We start from the raw sequence: 20,046 nt of genomic DNA on the forward strand, positions 1-20,046 counted from the left end.
GGCCCTAGCACAGACCCCTGAGGGACACCATGGGTGAGTGGCTGCTAGCTGGATGCAGCACCATTCACCACCACTCTCTGGGCCCGGCCAACCAGCCAGTTCCTAACCCAGCAGAGAGTGCTCCTGTCCAAGCCACAGGCTGCCAGCTTTTCCAGGAGTATGCTGTGGGTGACAGTGTCAAAGGCCTTGCTGAAGTCCAAACAGACAACTTCCACAGCCCTTCCTGCATCCACCAGGCGGGTGACCTGGTCATAAAAGGAGATCAGGTTGGTCAAACATGACCTACCCCTCCTAAACCCATGCTGGCTGGGTCTGATACCCTGGCCATCCTGTAAATACTGGGTGATGACACTCAGTACAAGCTGTTCCATTACCTTACCAGGTACTGAGGTCAGGCTAACTGGCCTATAGTTACCAGGGTCCTCCTTCCTACCCTTTTTGTGAATGGGTGTTACATTGGCCAGCTTCCAGTCATCCGGAACCTCACCAGTGAGCCAGGACTGTTGGTAAATGATGGAGAGTGGCTTCACAAGTTCATCTGCCAACTCCCTCATCACCCTGGGATGGATCCCATCTGGTCCCATTGATTTATGAATATCCAAGCATCCCAGCAGATCTCTGACTGCCTGCTCCTGGATAACAGGGGGACCATTCTGTTTGCTGATGCTGTTAACCAACCCAAGAGGACAGTTGTCCCAAGGACAAGCCATCTTTCCGCTAAAGACTGAGACAAAGAAGGCATTAAGTACTTGTGCCTTCTCCTTATCTGCAGATACTGAGTTATCCTTTATGGAAGCCGCCATCTTAAATTCAAGCTGAGCTTTAGCCTCCCTAATTATTTTCCTACATGCTCTAACAGCCCTCTTAAATACTTCCTGAGAAACCTGACCGTCCTTCCAGACATGATACATCCTTTTTTTATTCTTAAGTTCCTCCAATACCTCCTTGCCCATCCAGGCTGGACGTTTACCTCGTCGACTCATCTTTCAGCACACAGGAATAGTCTGTTCCTGTGCCCTCAAGATCTCTGAAGTATGCCCACCCTTCCTGAACTCCCTTGTTTTTAAGGGCTGCTTCCCATGGGACACTCTGAATAAGTCTCCTAAACAGGCCAAAGTCTGCCCCCCAGAAGTCCAATGCAAGAGTCTTATTAATGCTCCTGCTGATATCACAAATTATTGAGAACTCTATTATTTCATGATCACTCTGCCCCAAGCAGCTTCCAACCACCACATCTCCCACCAGCCCTTCTCTATTAGCAAACAACAAGTCTAACATAGTCCCTCCCCTGGTAGGTTCACCCACCAGTTGCAACAAAAAGTTGTCATCTATACATTCTAAAAATTTCCTGGACTTCTTATCTGCTGTATTAAGTTCCCAGCAGATGTCTGGCAGGTTGAAGTCACCTACAAGAACAAGAGCTGATGATCCTGAAATATTATCTAGTTGCTTATAAAATAAGTTGTCCACCTCTTCTTCCTGGTTGGGTGGATGGTAACAGACTCCCAGCAGGATGTCAGCCTTGTTGGCCTTCCCCTTAATTCTTACCCATAGGCATTCAACTTCATTAGTTTCAATACCTATGGTGTCAAAAGCCTCCCTAATATAAAGGGCCACCCCTCCTCCTCTTTTCCCTTTCCTGTCTCTTCTGAAGAGCTTGTAACCATCCAGTGCAGCGCTCCAGCCATGTGAGTCATCCCACCACATTTCAGTGATGGCAACTACATCATAGCTTCACTGCTGCACCATGACCTCCAGCTCTTCTTGTTTGTTGCCCATGCTGCGTGCATTGGTATACATGCACCTCAGCTGGGCTTCTGATTTTACCCCTAACTCAGGCTTACTGCCCTTGGGCCTGCTTCCAGACTGCCCAGCTGCATCCCCAAATAGTTTAAAAACTATTTCCTCAAAATGGAAAGCTACCTCACAGAAACACATTTTCAACTGGTAGAAAAAGCCTTCCTACCGGGAATTCATACAAAAATACTAATGAGCTGTAAAGGTACACTGTAATTTAGAGCTTATTAATTTCTTCAGTCAAAAAAGCCCACAGGTATCAGCCATAGTCATCATACTAGCTACCTCAGGTGGCAAGCTATCAATAAACCAAAATCAGCAATTTTCAACTGTTTGTATATTTTTCTTCTAATGTTTCTCACTGATATCAGCTCCTTAACAAGGTATCCTTCTCTTAATTTTATGAGAAAACTACCAAGAAACTGTCAAACAGAAAGGTAAAAAGACATATGATAATTCACTGATGCAGTTCAAAGGTGCTACATAAAACACAGGTTTCATCACTGAAGGCTGATCACTTTTCCAATGCACAACCTGAGTAACTTTTTTTAAAGAAAAAAGAATTGCGTTAATGTCCCCTTCAACATGCTTTGTCTGCAGTACATATAAATCTTATTGACTGAACAAACTTTTTTTGCAAAGAGTTTATAAAATTCACATAATCTCAACACTGCTGACACATTCATCTGAATGCCTAATTGCCAAAATTATCCTCATGTCCCTCATTACACAAGAATAATCAAGCTTACATGCTACTGAAAAGAAAGTATTTAGAAGGTAATAATGTCTGCATACAGTTGTTCTAAATAAATAAAAGTATTTTATTACAAAGAAAAATATAACTAAAGTTAAGAAAAATTTATCAGTATTAATTAATGCTTGAAGGTAGTTATGCTTCTTTCAATTGGACCCATTAAAGGGGCTTTAACATAGATTTGCACAGCAAGCTAGAGATTTTCAAGAGTAGATAATGAGGCAAGCTAGTACTATTTTAACCCCTCTAGAGTATATTGAGTTGATATGATTTTGAAACGTTACAGGGTCTAGGACAAAAAGATTAGCTTTAGTTCCTCCAGATCAAAATTGAAAGCCAATTAATTAACAATATTATAAGAAAGTGTTTACTGCTATTTTTACATGTGTTTAATGTCATCTTCTAAAAAAAACAGGTTAAGATATTTTAATTTATCTATTGTGTGAATGGCAGAAGACTGTTCCCTGGTCTCACATTATCTGCTAATCTAATTGCATGAATTTAAAAATTTCACATTCCCCCGAAAACCTTACCTTACTTTTTAAGGAAAAAAAACAACATCAGTGATCTACTTAAGATACACACAATTATTATAAATTAAATACATGTTAAAAAGGTTTCCAAATAAAAAAAGACAATGAAAATGAAAATAGATATTTCTGCAGCAAAATATCTATCAGTCTTCAGAAGAAGTAAAATTCTAATAGAGTGTCCTCGCCACTTAAACACAGAAGTAAGAAATTCTTTTCATTGAAACAGAGAAGTGATGCATATATGTCAGGAATATATAACCGTTAAGAACAGTTTTGAGACACTGCATAAAACAAAAATAACAGTAAAAAATCAGTATAGCAATCAAGATACTAATCTCAAAGGAATAAGATTTTTACCACACAGCATTTAGAATAAATACATCTGTATGCCAGATGAGGCCCAGTTGCAACTATCAGGACCAAAAGTTACCAATACACCAATTTAAAAAAAGTTAAGAAGGTAAAAGTACAATGGAAAACTCAAATACAATACATTCTGTGCTGAATTTATGCACAATAATAGACAAGAATAATCTTAAGTGCTTTAACAAATTCATTTGAATCTTCGAATGGTACATCTTGAAATGTTCCACACTAATTCATATTTTAAATGTTTAACAGAATAAGAAGTTATAGAATAAACGCATGAAAAGAAAAAGGTCTTATTCATGCATATAAAACTGAAGATTACAACATCGTAATTTAGGAGTGGTGAAAAACTGAAGTTATTCTAAGTAAACAGAAGTTCAATGCATATACTCTAGTCCAAAGATACTGGACAGCAGAAGCTTTGAAAAATTGTGATTTAGACTTTTATCCCTAAAGCCACAAGTCCCATTTCATGAGTACCTGAGAACTTTTCTTCACTGTTAAGTTATACAAATGCGATTAAAGACCATATTACTTCGGAATCATAGTTTTCAAACATTATTTTACTTGATTTTCAGTAATAGCCATTAAAGTAGAAAACTCTCTAATACTTGAAATATTTATTTATTAATTAAGCTTATTTAGCTTTCAGAATGGGCTAACTACATGGATGTACCTCATCTAGGCTGTGGAGAATATGCTCTCATATTTACAGAAATGTTTTAAGTCGTTGTAGGGTCAGGATAAAGCCTAAGCACAATACAAGAAATATGATCTCATGTTCTCCTTATATGGTTTTGCTGTTATTTCTAGAAGCAATAGAAGCTTACATCTATGTCAAATGTTGAGATAGCCCATTGATTTTTCTTTTTTCCCTTACTCAGCATTGATTTATACAATCAGCTTTTTGGTGGCCACTCAGAAATTCCTAGACAATAAACCCTACAACAAATTATATTGTTTGAACTAGCATCTCTGTGTGATGCATGAAGGCGAAGAGAAAAACAACAGAAGACATGACTGGCTAATCTCAACTTCCTAGACGTAAAAAATTAGTAGACTGAAATACACAGCCTTCAAGTCTTCCTGTCTGTACTTTACAGAAAAGAAAATTCATTACCATGACTGTCAAAATGCACATTTTAACAAGCAACCTATTAGCATGTTAATTACATAAATAGTATATTTTGTTCCTTAGATGAACGAAGAAGGAGCACATTCAGTAAAACAAAATAAATAAGAACACTACATGGTTTTTTTAAGACAGCTCCACTCTTTGATACCAAATCACTAAAACCTTGTACTCAGGAAGCAATCCCTCTCTTGATTCAATCCTACAGCATCCCAGCCAACGGATGAGGCAAGAAAGTCAGCATGACATCACCTCTGTACACTGCTTTCATACACAGCATTGGCACCATCTGATGCCCTGCACAACCTGCCCCCCCCAAGTCAATGATACTCTAAGGGAAGCTCATTGTAAGGGCTGCATTAGAGTTGTGATCATCATCAAAACAACTTCCGTTCTCCTCATCTGTTAGAATCACTGAATCACAGAATATCCTGATTTGGAAGCAACCCACAAGGACCATGAAGTCCCACTCCTGGCCCTGTACAGAACAACCTCCAGAATCACACCATGTGCCTCAGAGCATTGTCCAAATGCTTGCTGAACTCTGGCAAGCTTAGTGCAATGGCCACTTCCCAGTGAAGCCTGTTCCAGTGCCCAACCACCCTCAGCATGAAGAAACTTTTCCTGATATCCAACCCAAACCTACCCTGACATCTCCAAGCCAATCCCTTGGGACTTGTTACTGGTCACCAGAGGGAAGAGAGATCAGCTCTACCCCACCTCTTCCCCTCTTCCCCCTCAATTTCCTCCTCACCAGGCTGAACAAGCCAAATAACCTCAGTCACTCCTATCTTCCTCTCAAGGGGGCTTCCCCTCAAGGCCCTTCACCACTGTCATTACTGTGGTACCCAAAAACTACCCCCAGCACTCGAGGTGAGGCTGCCCCAGCTCAGAGCAGAGCAGGACAATCCCCTCCCTTGCCTGGCTGGTGATGCTGGGCCTGATGTCCCCCAGGATAGGGCTGGCCCTCCTGGCTGCCAGGGCACTGCTGACACATGTTCAATTTTCTGTGAACAAGGATCCTTGTATTTTCTGTGGGGCTCCCCTCCAGCCTCTCATTCCCAAGTTGGTATGTATATCCAGAGTTTTACCATTCTGTTAACAAACTCTTCTTTTCTGGCTGCCAGAGGCTGGTACATTTACCAGCCTCTCTCCATTTCCACATGAATGATATAAATGCATGACACCATCAATTTCAGATTTCTGATCAATTAGAGTTTCAGCTTCTGAAATTCATCTGAAACCACAGAGAGCAACCTCGTGAAGAATGCACATCCCAGGTTCAGACACTGCCACAGCAGGCAGCCTTCGTAAAAGCATAGCACTGCAAACATATTCCTATAAAAGTCTTCACAGGTATTTTGCCTTTCAGGTAAGGATAGGATAGAAATCATACATTGCTGGCTTCTAAACATGATGTGTGCGTATTCACCAAATACATTACACATCACGCCTACAGTCATGAGACACCACACTGAAACTTCAGCCACTGCTGTAATACAAATTAAAGTTTATTCAGTAATAAACAGTATTTTAATTTTATTTACTGTATTATTTTATCAATAATTACATCTTTCATAGATCTACATATTATATGCAATGCAATACATCATATTACATCAAATATATTAAATAGTGGACATAATTCTATAGTATATAAAGTATATAATATGGATTATATATGGGACACATAATCTACTATATATATTATGTAGTCTCTAAAATAATTATAAATTTAAATATAACATACCTATTGTACTTCATATCATATATAACATATGCATGTTTTCTATATATTTGTTTAAATATTAATTGATTCAAAAATAAATAAAAGGAGAAACACCACCAGTTCAGCAGTGTTTCTTGTCAGGCAGAAAGTGCATCTGGTTAATTATTTTGTACTTGTCAGGATGGCAAATCTTACCAAGATGCGCATGGGCACATTACAAACTAGAACACTCTTCTAGACTAGATCCAAGTTTAGGTTAGACTATAGGGTAAGATGAGCCAATGAATTGACAAGATTTTTCAGAAAATTTTAATCTAAATGATATTAACTTTTTAGGTAACAGATCAACTGTTTGAACAACACAGAAGAGTTTAAATAATACTTCATCAGAAATTTATAATCTCTGAATCACTTACAACTATTTTCTTAAAACACAATAGCAAACTATTTTGTCATTCTGACAAACACATATGTGTTGTCAATTACAAGTTTCCATAAATACTCTATTTAAACATAATACAAACCCGTTCTAGAGATTCTATTTTGCTGTCTTTGGCATGCAAAATCTCTAAAATGCTTCTGTCCTTGACTTCAGCTTTCTGTTTTTCTCTGGAAACAAACAAAAAAATAAGACACTTTATTAGTCATAATTTGCTGTTAATTATTTGAATTTTTCATGTCCTTATAATGAATGTCATTTTAAAGCACAGAAAATTAAATTATCTGAAGCTGACAGGCCCTGCAGAATTAATCAGGGAGCATATGGCAAGTGACAGCAAATTACATCTGTAAACATCTAACACAGCTTTGTTCTAAAGGAAATAGAAATAAGAGGTCTTAATATTTTTAAAGCAGCTGAAATTATCTGTCTCTCATTCTTTCCCAAATGCAGAAAGTGTACTTGAACACAGAGTGAGCAAAATGCTTTTGCCCCTTATTTGCAATGCAGAATCACCAAGCTACTTCAGTTTGTGAAGGCCTTATCTCAGTTACAAGGCATTTTTATGTCTGAAACAACACTTTTGAACATCATGGATAATTATTTTATTTATTCTGTCCTTATATTCCACGGGGACAAAACATGTAACTTTTACCAGCAGAAAAAAAAAAAAAAAGACTCAGAAGCTTAAGTAAGGGGAATGAGCAGAGCCACACTATGTGGTTAATAAGTGCACATCTGTTATCACCTCTGTGATGCTATGCTTTGTTTAACAAAGTACCTCATCTCATTGATATCTTATTTCTTAACTGAGTTCAAATATTGATGCCCTTGCTGGCTTCAGTTTTAGACAAAAAGAAAACAAATGTCACAACAGTAAGGATATTCATATTCTTTAGTACAAGTAAGAGTTCTTATCACATGTATGACTGAAGGGCTGAGAAACATATATTCTCTAGGAATGTCCACACATTTCAGGCAATCCCAGCACCACAGATGACAGGAGCAGAAACTCATTCAGATTATCTCTGTTCTCACAATACAGTTAAAACTTTCACAAGGGCTGGTATCAGCCACCTATGGAAGATAGAGAATCCTACTTGAGCAACTCTTCCTCTACCAAATAAGGAATATTTCAGAGCTGGGACAGGATGAAACACTAGTAAGTACACATGAAACTGTAAATCTTATCTAAAGTGGATGAAAATATCCAGCTGTACACAAAAGGCTTAATTTGCCAAAGCATTCTTTAACAGTGGCCAATAAGGATAGTAGGATGGAGGATTATTTTTCTCCACTATTAAGTAGTACTGTGTAGTCTAATGCTCTAAGAGATTTTAAAAACTAAACTACACTGACATAATAGACCATCCAACAACATGGTGGTTTTTAATAAAGTTCTATTAATATTAAAATGCTAAAATGTCTAATCCCATCTTGAGTAAACAAAGAACTAAAGAAAAATGGTATGGAATTTGAAACTAGGGTTTTGGAAATTCTGGTCTCATCGTAACTCTAAATAGCTCTCTCCTATTTCAAAAAGACAGCAAGGATATGTTGTAGGACTTGAAGAAAACTAAGAAAAACCTACCTGAAAAGGTATCATTTAAGCTACATTTAGCTTAGGAAAAATAAAAAAATATATATATAGGAAGCAGTCTTAGTCAGTGGTATCGCATTAAAAAAAATATACTTCATAAAGAAAATAACTCAGTGCTGTGAAATCAGATGATGAATATTCAACAAGTATTCCAAAAGACATTTCATACCTGAAATGTATTTAGCATTTTAAGTGAGACAGAAAGCTAACAAAAAAAATGAACATCAGATACTGACCTTAAAGCATCTGATCACCTGCAATCAGAACCATCAAGCCATTGCATGATAGGTTGCTAGAAAGTCATAAAAAGTAAAATAGTACAGACAGTTTTTCATAGTTTATTGCTGCAGTTTCAGAGACAGACAAGCAACATGACACTCCATGTTCATGCAGCAACAGCCAGCGTTTATTGAAGGGCAGCCCCTTTTACAAGGGTTTCAAATTTCCCACTCATAGTTGATTGGACAGTTTTCAACTCCACCAAGTTCACTGGCCAATGATGTGGGTGCATCCTTGGTTCAAAGGAATTGGCTGGGGTCCCCTCGTTTGAGCCTGAATTTAGCCAATCACTTTGATACTTGGGGACTTGTTTACTTCAATGAGCTAATGAGCCAGCTGGTCGAGCAAGTGTCTGTCAAGGCTGATTGTTTGTGCAGCTATAGACCAGCTATAGCTGTCACAGTTTATCTTTGAAAACCTAAAAGAACATAACACAGCAGACTGTGATTACAGAAATTCATGCAAATATGAAATGATTTAATGCATTCCAAAAGTTATGCTGTGATGTCCCTTCAAAAAAGGAAAAAAAAAAAAAAAAAAAAAAAGGAGCACCAGAGCCAAAACAATAAACATGTTTCAAAGAATGACAGGTTATGAAACTGATTTACCCTGCTTGTAATATGTATCCAGCTAACAGAAGTCCCATTCTCAGCCATGTTTTAAAAAATGGTGAAAGACTTTCTGGTAAGTATATAGAACTTCATACTAGAAGACAGTAGAAACGTTAAAGAACAGGAGTTAGTAAGCAAAAATGTAAAAATGGGTGAATACTTTATTTGTATAATACTTAACCCAAAAGTTTGTGCATCTTCCTGAAGGAGACATACTGTTCATGATAGTTACAACTTAAACAAAAACTGTTCCAATATAGAAATATTAATACTTTTTCATATTAAATTACTTTGCTCCAGGATTCTAAATGGCTATCAACAATTATCCTTCTCAAAGACAACAGTTGCAGTAATCAAACCCCAAATATTTGGGGAGGAAGGTTATCATTCTCACATAAGCATGCTACACCATAATCTTCCTGAGGAAGTTGATATAAAGTTGATCTTTACAGTTGATCTAAACTGAAAGAACTGTAACATTCAATGTTTCCTCAGGTCTTAATCACAGCTAGACAACTTAAGATTAGACACACACTAGCTGATCCAAAATCCTAGGAGCTTTAGAAGACAAAAAGGAAAGTAGGTCTTTACTACAAAGTACTTGGAAGAGTCAGGTGCAGACCCAGAACAAATCATACTATTAACCACACATAAGCTCCACGAAGTACTGAATAGCATTTCCTCCAGTCCTCAGAAACATCCTGACCTTAAGTCTACCACCCACGATATGCCATCATCGTCCCAACTCTAACCACCATCTCCTCTCTCGAAGTCAGACTTTCATAAAGCAAGACTCAATCAAGACACAAAAACCGTATAATCAGATACCCTCCTAACTGAACTATGCAATCATCACTTGAAAATTATTATTCAACTTTTATTATTATATTCAAATATAATATAAGTAATATATATATAATATCAAATTATTATTCTATGTCTGAATTCAAAAGTCCAAAAATCAATTTTTCAATTCTCTTTTCTGCACAAGCTGGTTTTCTAAAGCATTAAATTATCTGAAAATCTGGTACATTAAATAGGTTTCCCTAAGGACTTTTACAGTTGTAAGTGGTTAATTTTTAAAAATTTATTTTAGGGAGAAAACAGAGGAAGTGAATAAGCGAACCAAGAACCAGGTAAAAGAACAAACAGCTGGGTAAAAACAGTATGCACAGCTAATTCTAATATATTATTGGTAGTTAAGAACCTATTGAGCCCTCTCCTCTGACTTTAGAACATGGTTTCAAAACACGGGTTCACAGAATAAAGTCTGGGACTGAAGAGGAAAAAAAAAGAACAGATCACTGTTTAAGCAAAAAATATTCCTGTAACAGAGTTACATACTAGCCAACAGTTCACAGCACATTTCTAGTAAAATGCAGCATTTTCCACCAATCCAATGCTTGGTAAAACACTCCTTCAAACAAAGATGTCAAAGAACATAGTTTATAAACACAGATCTATCATCATCATCATGAGTGGGAAAAGTTTAAATTTAATATATTTTGCCCTTATGATGTTTTCTTTCAAGCTCTCTAGATACCACATGCTTGCTAACGTCCCCAAAAATAGTTTAACATCTAACTACACATAGATAAAGAAAAATGTTTTAATTATTACAAGTTAAGCACACAATGGAAGTTATGAGAAGCCTAAAGTATAAAAGGAAAGCTCATATGCAACTCTATCAGCAGTTTCTCCTGATGGCACATAGGACATTTTCCCTTGCATCTTACAGGATACCTCCCCACAGATACTCAAGGTGGTATTTCAGACTGGAACTTACATATCATATTTGGATCTGCTGTCACACCCTAAAATGGGACTTGATAAGAATTGCAGTCATTATCTCTTCTTTTTTAAAAGAGTAACAAATATTGAGAAAAAAAAATCTGAACAATTTCATTCATTGAGCTATTTTGTATTTAAAATGTATTTTTAAAAGTCCATTGGAAGATGCGAGGAAAAATTTAGGCACTGTCAAGAAGCAGATGATGATCAATGACTGAGACAAACTCCTGTTTAGCTAATTAGAATCACTGATGAGCAATAACGATGTGAGCTAAGATATCTGTAGACTTCTTTAGGATGAAAAATGGAGTGAAGAGAGGCTGTCAATTTGTACAAGTTCTAAGCTCCAGTCAGTTTTCCCATGAGTACTACCTATTTTAAATGTTTAACACAGATGCACTTAGCTACAAAGATTATCAAGATTCAGCTTCCCACAAAAATGAAGGAACTGAGAAAATATTCCTAAGCTTGACACATTTCCTCTGTTATGATTTTCTTCCTGTATTATGCTCTACTCAATTATACAACAAGACAATGTTCTTAATGTTTGGCACCATTTTAATGGCTTGCCAGAAATTAAACATTAGACTTTGAGGAAGCATTTATCCATGAATGAGATATGAAAACAGCAGAAACCTTAATATTGAAAAAAACAGAAGTCTGTTCAAGTTTCTAAACAACACCCTTCCTAAAATCTTCAGCAAAAACAGTATGAGCAAAGATGTATCTTGTACTGTACCACAGGTTGTAATCAAATAAGTATGTAACCATTTGTCAATAAAAAGTAACTTGGAGTCGTATATAGTTATGTCACATTTACAACAACTAAATGAAAATAAATTTAACTAACAAATTGAATTTGCTGTTTACATGTTTCATGGAGTACATCCTGTCAGTTTTACAAATCGCTGAATTTAAAAAAACAAAACAAAAAACAAAGCCAACCAACCAAAAACCCCAAACCAAAAATTTTTTAAATTTAAAACAAATTAAAAAAAACAAAACACAAAAAAACCCCACAAAAACAAACAAACACCAAAACAAAACAAAAAAAAAACCCTCAAAACATCCCAAAACCAAAATCATATCTACAAATTTGGTCTTTTAACAGAAAGTTACGATTACACTGTAAACTTTGGACAGTGTGGTAAAACAGAAAAGGCTGCATTTTAACAGTGTAACTCTAACTATAATAAACTGCTTCTAGAAACACTGTTACTTTTGAAAGACATTTCATTGATTCTAAAGGGCTGCAGAACAAGAAAGGCTATAAAATATCAGTTGGTGTGATGCAGCTTTAATTTGATAACCTCATCTCCCTGTCCTCCAACTTCTAAGTATTTTACAGACTTCCACAATTCACAAATTCTGTGTTTCTATTAAATAGATAATTAATCACCCATGTGCAAAGTGAAGTTGTAGAGCACAGACTGTCAATGTTATGGTAAATATGGCACCAATATTACTGTGTACAGTCATATCCCTGTGATTGCACAGTCATTGGTTAGTAGCAACAGAGCCTATGCCTTTATCTTCCAAGTAGAAACTTCACTGTGTTTCCATGTAGTAAGAACTGATTTAAAAAAAAAAGCTAAATCATTTTCACTTAATCATGAGTTTAATTTCATCTAAGAGTCTAGAAGATCCTTATACTTCATGAACTACAATTGGTAGACATAATTAATTTTTTCTTTTAATACTTTTAATTAGTACTTTTAAAATATTCAGACAGCATGGAGCAATAAAGAATTTAAATGAATACCACACATTTTGCATTTTTCTAACTGCTTTTCTAACAGTAGTTACTTTCTATTAAAATTATATATACTTATTGTTTCTTTACAAAAATAATTTAAGATCTAATTACACATGTTAAATGAAATTGTTTTCTTAGTAAATTATCTACAGAGCCAGTTCTATATTGCATGATAAGTATCAAAATGAAAAGGCATCATTACAGAAACATAAATTTTCTTGCATCTCTAACTTGATTGATTTAATTTATTAGATGATATATTAAGAAATAAGACTCTTATTTTAAGCACATGATGATGTCTCATTTTAAGCAACATACATAAGATAATAAATGTATTTTTACACTAAAGTAGAACAAAAAATAATGACATTTTTGCCCAATAATTTTGCAAACATTTTTCATCTAAAACACACAAGTCTTTTACAGTGTTCAAAATATCAGCACTTCAGAACAGACTGCTTTAACATCTGCACATCACCAGGGTTTCCCCCAAGGATTTTTAAATGATGCCTGCCTGTGCTGAATAAAGTGCTAACTTGCACCTTGCATTTCAAACTGTGTCCTGAGCAGCCATCCAGTTGGTACAACACCAGCTGAATTCCCAGAAGCCACTGTTCAATCAGGCTTGACTGCAATTATCATGTCAATATTTTGTGCTCCGATATGCAGATATGCACACAAGCAAACTGCATAATACCTTCTTCTCCATGGAATGTTGACTTATGCTCAACGTTCTGAGAATTTTTAATGAAACAGGATATTAAACTTTCATTAACTGTAGAAAATCACAAGTATTTGACCTTAGCCAGAAAGGTTGTACTCTTATGCTCTATTATTCTGTCCACTATATTGTGTGATAGTAATTGGACAGTCCATTGTATTTAAATTCAGTGACAAAATGGTAATGGCTTACATCTTGTTTACATCATTGTCCTCCTGCCATTGTGTTTCCTGTTAATTTGTAAAAGGGTGTTTTAAGAAAGCTTCTACACAATGTTTATCATCCCTTCAAAAAGATGCAACATACAGATTTTTAATTTTTTCAATTAACCTAGGCATCTATAGTGTTCATTCATACAGCACATTCACTTATCCTTTTTACATAAAAAGTACTCATCATTTTCAGTAAATCTGCATATCAGCAGTCAGTGAAGAATCTATGCCAACATGTTTATGTTTTTTCCAAAATTTACTATTCACAGGATGCTGCAAATCACAGTGTAAGCTCCTGCAATTACCTTTCCAAAAATTCTTTGGTTATTTTTGATCTCTTGCTTTTCAGCCATATTTTTGTCCATCTGTTCACTTTAGACAGATGTAACTCGTCAGGAAGAACAACAACAAAACTCTCAATCACTGGCACTAACATTCAGGTTGCCACTGTTTCTTAAGAGTGGCCTGAAATGATGAATCCATTCTTTGCCTATGTTAAGACCTGCAATACACAACACACTTGAAATCTAGATGTGGAAAACCCTCTGCATAAGGCAGGCTTGCCAAAGATAAGTATACCATCTCACATAATACAATCCTCATGTACATCTACCAAGTCTTATATCATTGCCATAGTTTGATCATTAATGGATCCTGCTACATCCCCTTTCCAGAAGAAAGGAAAACTGTCAGTTAGAAGCCCTAGAGGAAAATTAGTCTGTTGACTTGTCAAGCTTGCATGTACTATAGAAGGAAGAATCTTAAAGCAGTGCTCTGAAGTTTGCAAAAATATTTCAAAACCTTTCATACTCTCGTCTGAACTCAACTCCATTTCAGTTTACCCATACATTTACCTAATAAGAGCTATTTTCTAGCAACTTTTTTAAAATCATAAAAAAAACAACTTTCAGAAGGCAGCAAACTAGAAATAGCATACTCTTTACATAATACTGAGATCAATAGTATTTAAAGTAGCTGGAAAGTACACTAACATGAGTAGTAGTTTTACAATGTCTTGTTTAAAATACCTGGAGGCTTTTACATATCCCAAAGGCATTTCTCATTTGCACAGTAAAGATAATTTTTTGTTTATATCTGAATATTAAATTGGGAATACAGTTACAGTTATCCAGCAAGAACTGCAAAGGCTGCTGAAAACTATAATATCATTGGTGTATTACAGGAATCAGCAGCATAACCATAAAAAAGTACAAGCTACATTTTTACAATTTTAGGGCAGGAGAACTTCTATTTTGGGGCCATGAAAGCATTTGAAAATACAAGACAAATAATAGCAATGTACTAGTAATTTCCCCCTATGCCCCTCAAATTATATCTTTTATATTTTCCTGGTTTGTTCGGACAAAGATATTATAAGGAATTTTCTAATGCTATAAATACAAATCACCTTACAGTGAAGCTAGTATTGCCCACTCAATTCCTCCTAATAAGTATCTTCTTTTCTTCATCACACATCTGCAGTGTAAGCTGTAAAGTTCTAAGTGAACATTTTGTCCTGCATCTTTTTATTCTCGCCACTGTAATCTTGTGAAGAAAGCCTAGCTGTCTCTTTCATCAATTTAATGACTGAAATATACTAGACAATATTGTTTGATTATTTATATAAATATATATGATCTAGGAGGGTACACATGCCTGTGCTTTCTTATATTCTGTCTGCTTCCATTACTTATCTGGCACATATGAACTCAGGCAGTCTCAAAGATTTGGTGGGGAATGGAAGTTTCTCAGTCATAGAGTTTTTGGTGGAAAGAGCACACTGAAAAATGAAGCTATGCTAACACTGGTGGTACCCATGTCACAAGAAGAAACAAAAAAATGTTTCAATCCATCCCACTCTATTTGTTTCTATCTCAGAATGTCACAATAAGCCTGAGTAAGATAGAAAAATCTCTGACCTTGAATATGACTAGGTCTCTGTTGTTTCTAATACAGATGAAATAAAAAAAGATTCTGTAAGACTTAAATAGTTTTTATCAGATTTTAGTGTAAATTTTCAATTTCCAGCTCATCTGAAACTCTATAATATAGAAAAATGGGCTGCAAGCAGCACAGATCCTCCCAAGTGACACAAATCATCTTGCTTATAACAGTTATTTGATCATCCCATCTTTTAAACTCTTTAAACCTATGTATTTTTCCCAGAAAAACCAAGTCAGGAAATCTATTGTCCTGTAATTTTCTGGACAACAGCACTGGTAGATAGCACATTGCCTTTAAAGGCAATCAATGTACTAGAACTAAGATAAACTGATATTAGCATTAAAAAAAAAAAACATTACTTACTCCTATAACGTAGGGAATAAGACAAAGATTTTTCTGAAAGGATGAGAGTTGGAAGAGGTACAGTCATGAAAATGAAGCTACTGAGGAAATCATATGGAGAGCAATAACAGGAAAAGTTAGGATAGAATTTATGGGGCTGTAATTTGGTTGTGCAGAAGGTTCACGGGCAAAGCTGGGCTAGAAACTATTTCCAAAGTGGCTGTAAGACCATTCTCAGGCGAAAGAGATGAAGCTACATCAGTTAAAGAGAAAAATATACACTATTGCTCCACCTGTCAAATCAAAGCAACCCCAAAGTTCAAAGTTGTGATTAATAAAACTCCTACATACTGAATGGGTTTTATCCACACCTATTCCAGGATTTTCAGGAGTAATGATAACACCTAAAAAGATGCTGTGGAAGCATTTTTTTCTTTCTTAATTCCATAATTCAGAGAAACATGGAAAAGCTGTGATATGCATGTATAGCCTTGAGTTCAAAAAGGTTCTAAAGCATAAATGTAATTCTAAAGAGTAGACGACACAAAAAAACTAGACAAGCACGTTAACAGAAGTATGTTTGCAGGGTTTCACATAGCAATCACCAGCCTCTGTACAGTGCAATACACATACAAAATATATCAGCTTATAATCCTGTTTTTGTGCATCAAGGTGGTATATAAGAGCGCCATATTCATAGTATCAGTAAGGATAATACACAAAATTACCCATTTCTGTTCTAAATAAAGCATAAAATAATTCATTTGTTGACCATTATTTAAATGTATGTTTTCTAACATCTCTATGATTCAATTCATCCTAACATCCTGATTATTTTTATATGCAATAAAAATAAACATAAATAAAGCCTGAACACCTGCTTCTGCCTTCTTAAGCTTCAGGTAAAAGAACTATAATTTTCCACATTGTTCAGCTATCTACAAAATGTGGTTAGAACAAAAAAGTTTTTAAAATTTTTCAATATAATTGTGTTTATATACATGTAATGTGTGTTTACATATATTAAATACTGTATTTATATGTTTTAAGCAGTTCTCTCTTATTTTTATGTTTTACGAAGGAAGATGAATTCTACCACCAATGTCCTCATGAAAATTGATCAGATTTTATTAGGAGACAAATCATTATGATTTTGCATTTCAACATAAATGAAGGATACTATTAATTTGTGCATCAGTCTTCATCATATATTAAAATTATTTCTAAAATCAAACCTGAAAACAATAGTAAGAATAGTATACTGTCTAAACAGCCAAGCTATTACTCTTTGCAATTAAGTGTCCTAGTACAAAACCAGCAGTTACTTGATACCATCACTGGCTACCATATGTGAGCCCCCAATAACAGCTGTCTTTAAAATAAGCTGTGTGTCCTTACTGCATCTTACTCATTAACTGGACTACCATCACTGTCTTCCTCTGGATACGAATCGTTTCGAATATTACCTTTAGTTACATGATCACACTGTATTTTTGGACAAAAACAGGGGACAACGCTATACAAATAGAGAGAGGGGATCTCATCAATACATATAAATACCTCAAAGGTGGGTGTCAGAAAGATGGGGCCAGACTCTTTTCAGCGGTGCCTCAACATGAGGCAGAATTTCTTTACGCTGAGGGTGACAGAACACTGGAACAGACTACCCCGGCAGTTTGTGACATCTCCCTCTCTGGAGACACTCAAAAGCCACCTGGACACATACCTGCATAACCTGCTCTAGGTGACTCTGCCTTGGCAGAGAGGCTGCACTAGATGATCTCCCAAGGTCCCTCCTCACCCTAACAATACCATGATTCTGTGAAATTCACTTCCAGCTAAAGAAGTTAATACTGTATTTTCACAAGTGAAAAGAACATGCACACAAGAATTCCAGGAAGGAAAGATGTCAACAACAAAACATGCCTTCTAAAATCAAAGCACTCAATGGAAACCCAAAGGAGCCAGGACTCCTCATGAATCTATAACAAGCTTCCCAAGTAAAATTGGCATGCCATTTAAAAAAGTTTACATCCATTCTTTTTCTCTTTTTAAAAAAATCCCTTTTTTTATTTTAAGGAACTCATGATACCCTAAGATAATTAAGTGTTTCAATTCTGACAGCCAACTCATTCACATTCTCCTTATCTTTTGCCTACAAAAATATCTGAATTCATAAATATTAGCATTCCAAAACAATCAACTGCATACTGTGATAATTAACTAACACTTATAGGAATCAGATAATAGAAAGTACCATGAAGAAATCATCACCATTACTATACTCAGATGAATAAGCTGAAGAAGTAAGATCCCACTTGTCTGTGTTAATGGAGATAGAAGCTCTTACAGTCAGGGACAAGTTCTTCCCCCAGAAAGTGGTGGGGCACTGGAACAGGTTCCCCAGAGAGTGGTCACAGCACCAGCCTGAGAGAGTCCAAGAAGCATTTGGACAATGCTGTCAGGCACACGATGTGATTCTTGGTGTGTTCTGTGCAGAGCAAGGAGTAGGACTCAATGATTCCAACCCCTTCCAATGCAGCATGTCCTATAATCCTATAATAGTTATATCTTCTATTATCAAGTCTTAGCTTTTAACTTCCTCAAGAATTCAGATAAACATGATTTATATATAACTGTTACCTAACAGCTTATGACAATGGAAAATTACCAGTCATGTTCCTCCTCCTGTTCTTTCAATAGGAAAACAAAATATGGCAAGACATTTATAATTTCAAAATGGTACTGAACTGCAGCATAGCAATTTCAGTGAGAACAGATTTTAAAGTATGCTTCAACTTGTACCAAAAAAGAGAAAATTTGCAATGTATTCTAGGCACTCTTGACAAAATTTAACAATTAAACTTTTTCAACACATTTTTAGAATGTTAGAACTACATAGTTCTCAATTAGAAATATAAAGAATACGATATCAGCAGGGGAGGTTGGTTATTTTTTGGTTTTAGTAGCATGTTAAATCTTCAAACTTACCTTTCCACAACCAAGCTGACAGGTTTTGACACCTGGAGATGTTTCCAAAGAGACCACACAAATTCTTTATCAGCCTTAGAAATAGGGAAAAAAAAGAAGAAAAAACACATTACACGTATAATGCCTTTTACAGACAAAAAAACTCAAAAAAGGTTATACTGAGCATATTCAAAAGACAATTGCCAAGAAAGCCCTAATCTAGTGAGAATTCCCTGCAAGTTACTCAGTGTTCCATGAAAACACAGCCAATGGCTCTCTTGAATAAACAAAGTTTTAACCATACAGAGTACTGAAGTAAAATAAACTACAATCAACATTAAAATAGTATGCAATGTAACATACAGCAGCAGAAATTACATTATTTAAACAAGGCTGCCTTTTGCTCTATCTATTACTGTTACTGTTACTGACGCAACTTCTATTAGAATACTAAGCCTAGAATACCTGCTTCAACATTAAGTTTTACCACATGCAGCACTTTATTTCAAAATATGCAGTAAAACAGTCTTCTAACACACAGTCATCTAACCTGCAGTATATAGAAGTTTCTGAAAGAAAACTCAAGTGAACAAGAAAGCAATGTTGTTTACAAATAGACTTCAGAATGTTTGTGAAAACTAGATGTCAGGTAAACGTCTTCCTACATTTGTATTTTCTACTACACATTAGTTGTTATTTTTCGCTGGTGTCTTCTTATTTCAATACAATTTTATTGCTGGAAGCACCAATATTAGTTATTTTACAATCTAAACCCATGTGTTGATTATATAAAAATGTTAGGAGAGAAAAATAAAATCCAGCAAAAGATGAAGACCAGTAAGACAATATGTGTACATAAACCATAGTCCAGACTAGGATGAGACCTACTGAAACAGTCTAACATAAAATTAGGAACTAATAAGCTAAGTCCATAGCATATCAGCAGCTAGGCCTATCCAGCAGGCAAAAAAAAAAATAAGAGTGGAGTTATGTCTACTAGTATTTTGGAAATACAGAATCATTTAGACTAGAAAAGAAATTTATGGTCAAGGCATCCAACCAGTAAC

At 35.6% G+C, this 20,046-nt stretch overlaps 1 protein-coding gene across 1 annotated transcript in view; it reads right to left on the reverse strand.

Annotated features, from left to right (window-relative positions):
* The window catches only part of CNTLN (centlein), a 188,047-nt gene that overhangs the window by 161,420 nt on the left and 6,581 nt on the right, over window positions 1–20,046 (reverse strand). Inside the window, 1 exon segment of the mRNA XM_068177356.1 lies at window positions 6,839–6,923. Coding sequence (XP_068033457.1) covers window positions 6,839–6,923 — 85 coding nt within the window.

The sequence above is a fragment of the Anomalospiza imberbis genome, chromosome Z (genome assembly GCF_031753505.1).
Source record: "Anomalospiza imberbis isolate Cuckoo-Finch-1a 21T00152 chromosome Z, ASM3175350v1, whole genome shotgun sequence".
Taxonomy (NCBI): Eukaryota; Metazoa; Chordata; class Aves; order Passeriformes; family Viduidae; genus Anomalospiza; species Anomalospiza imberbis.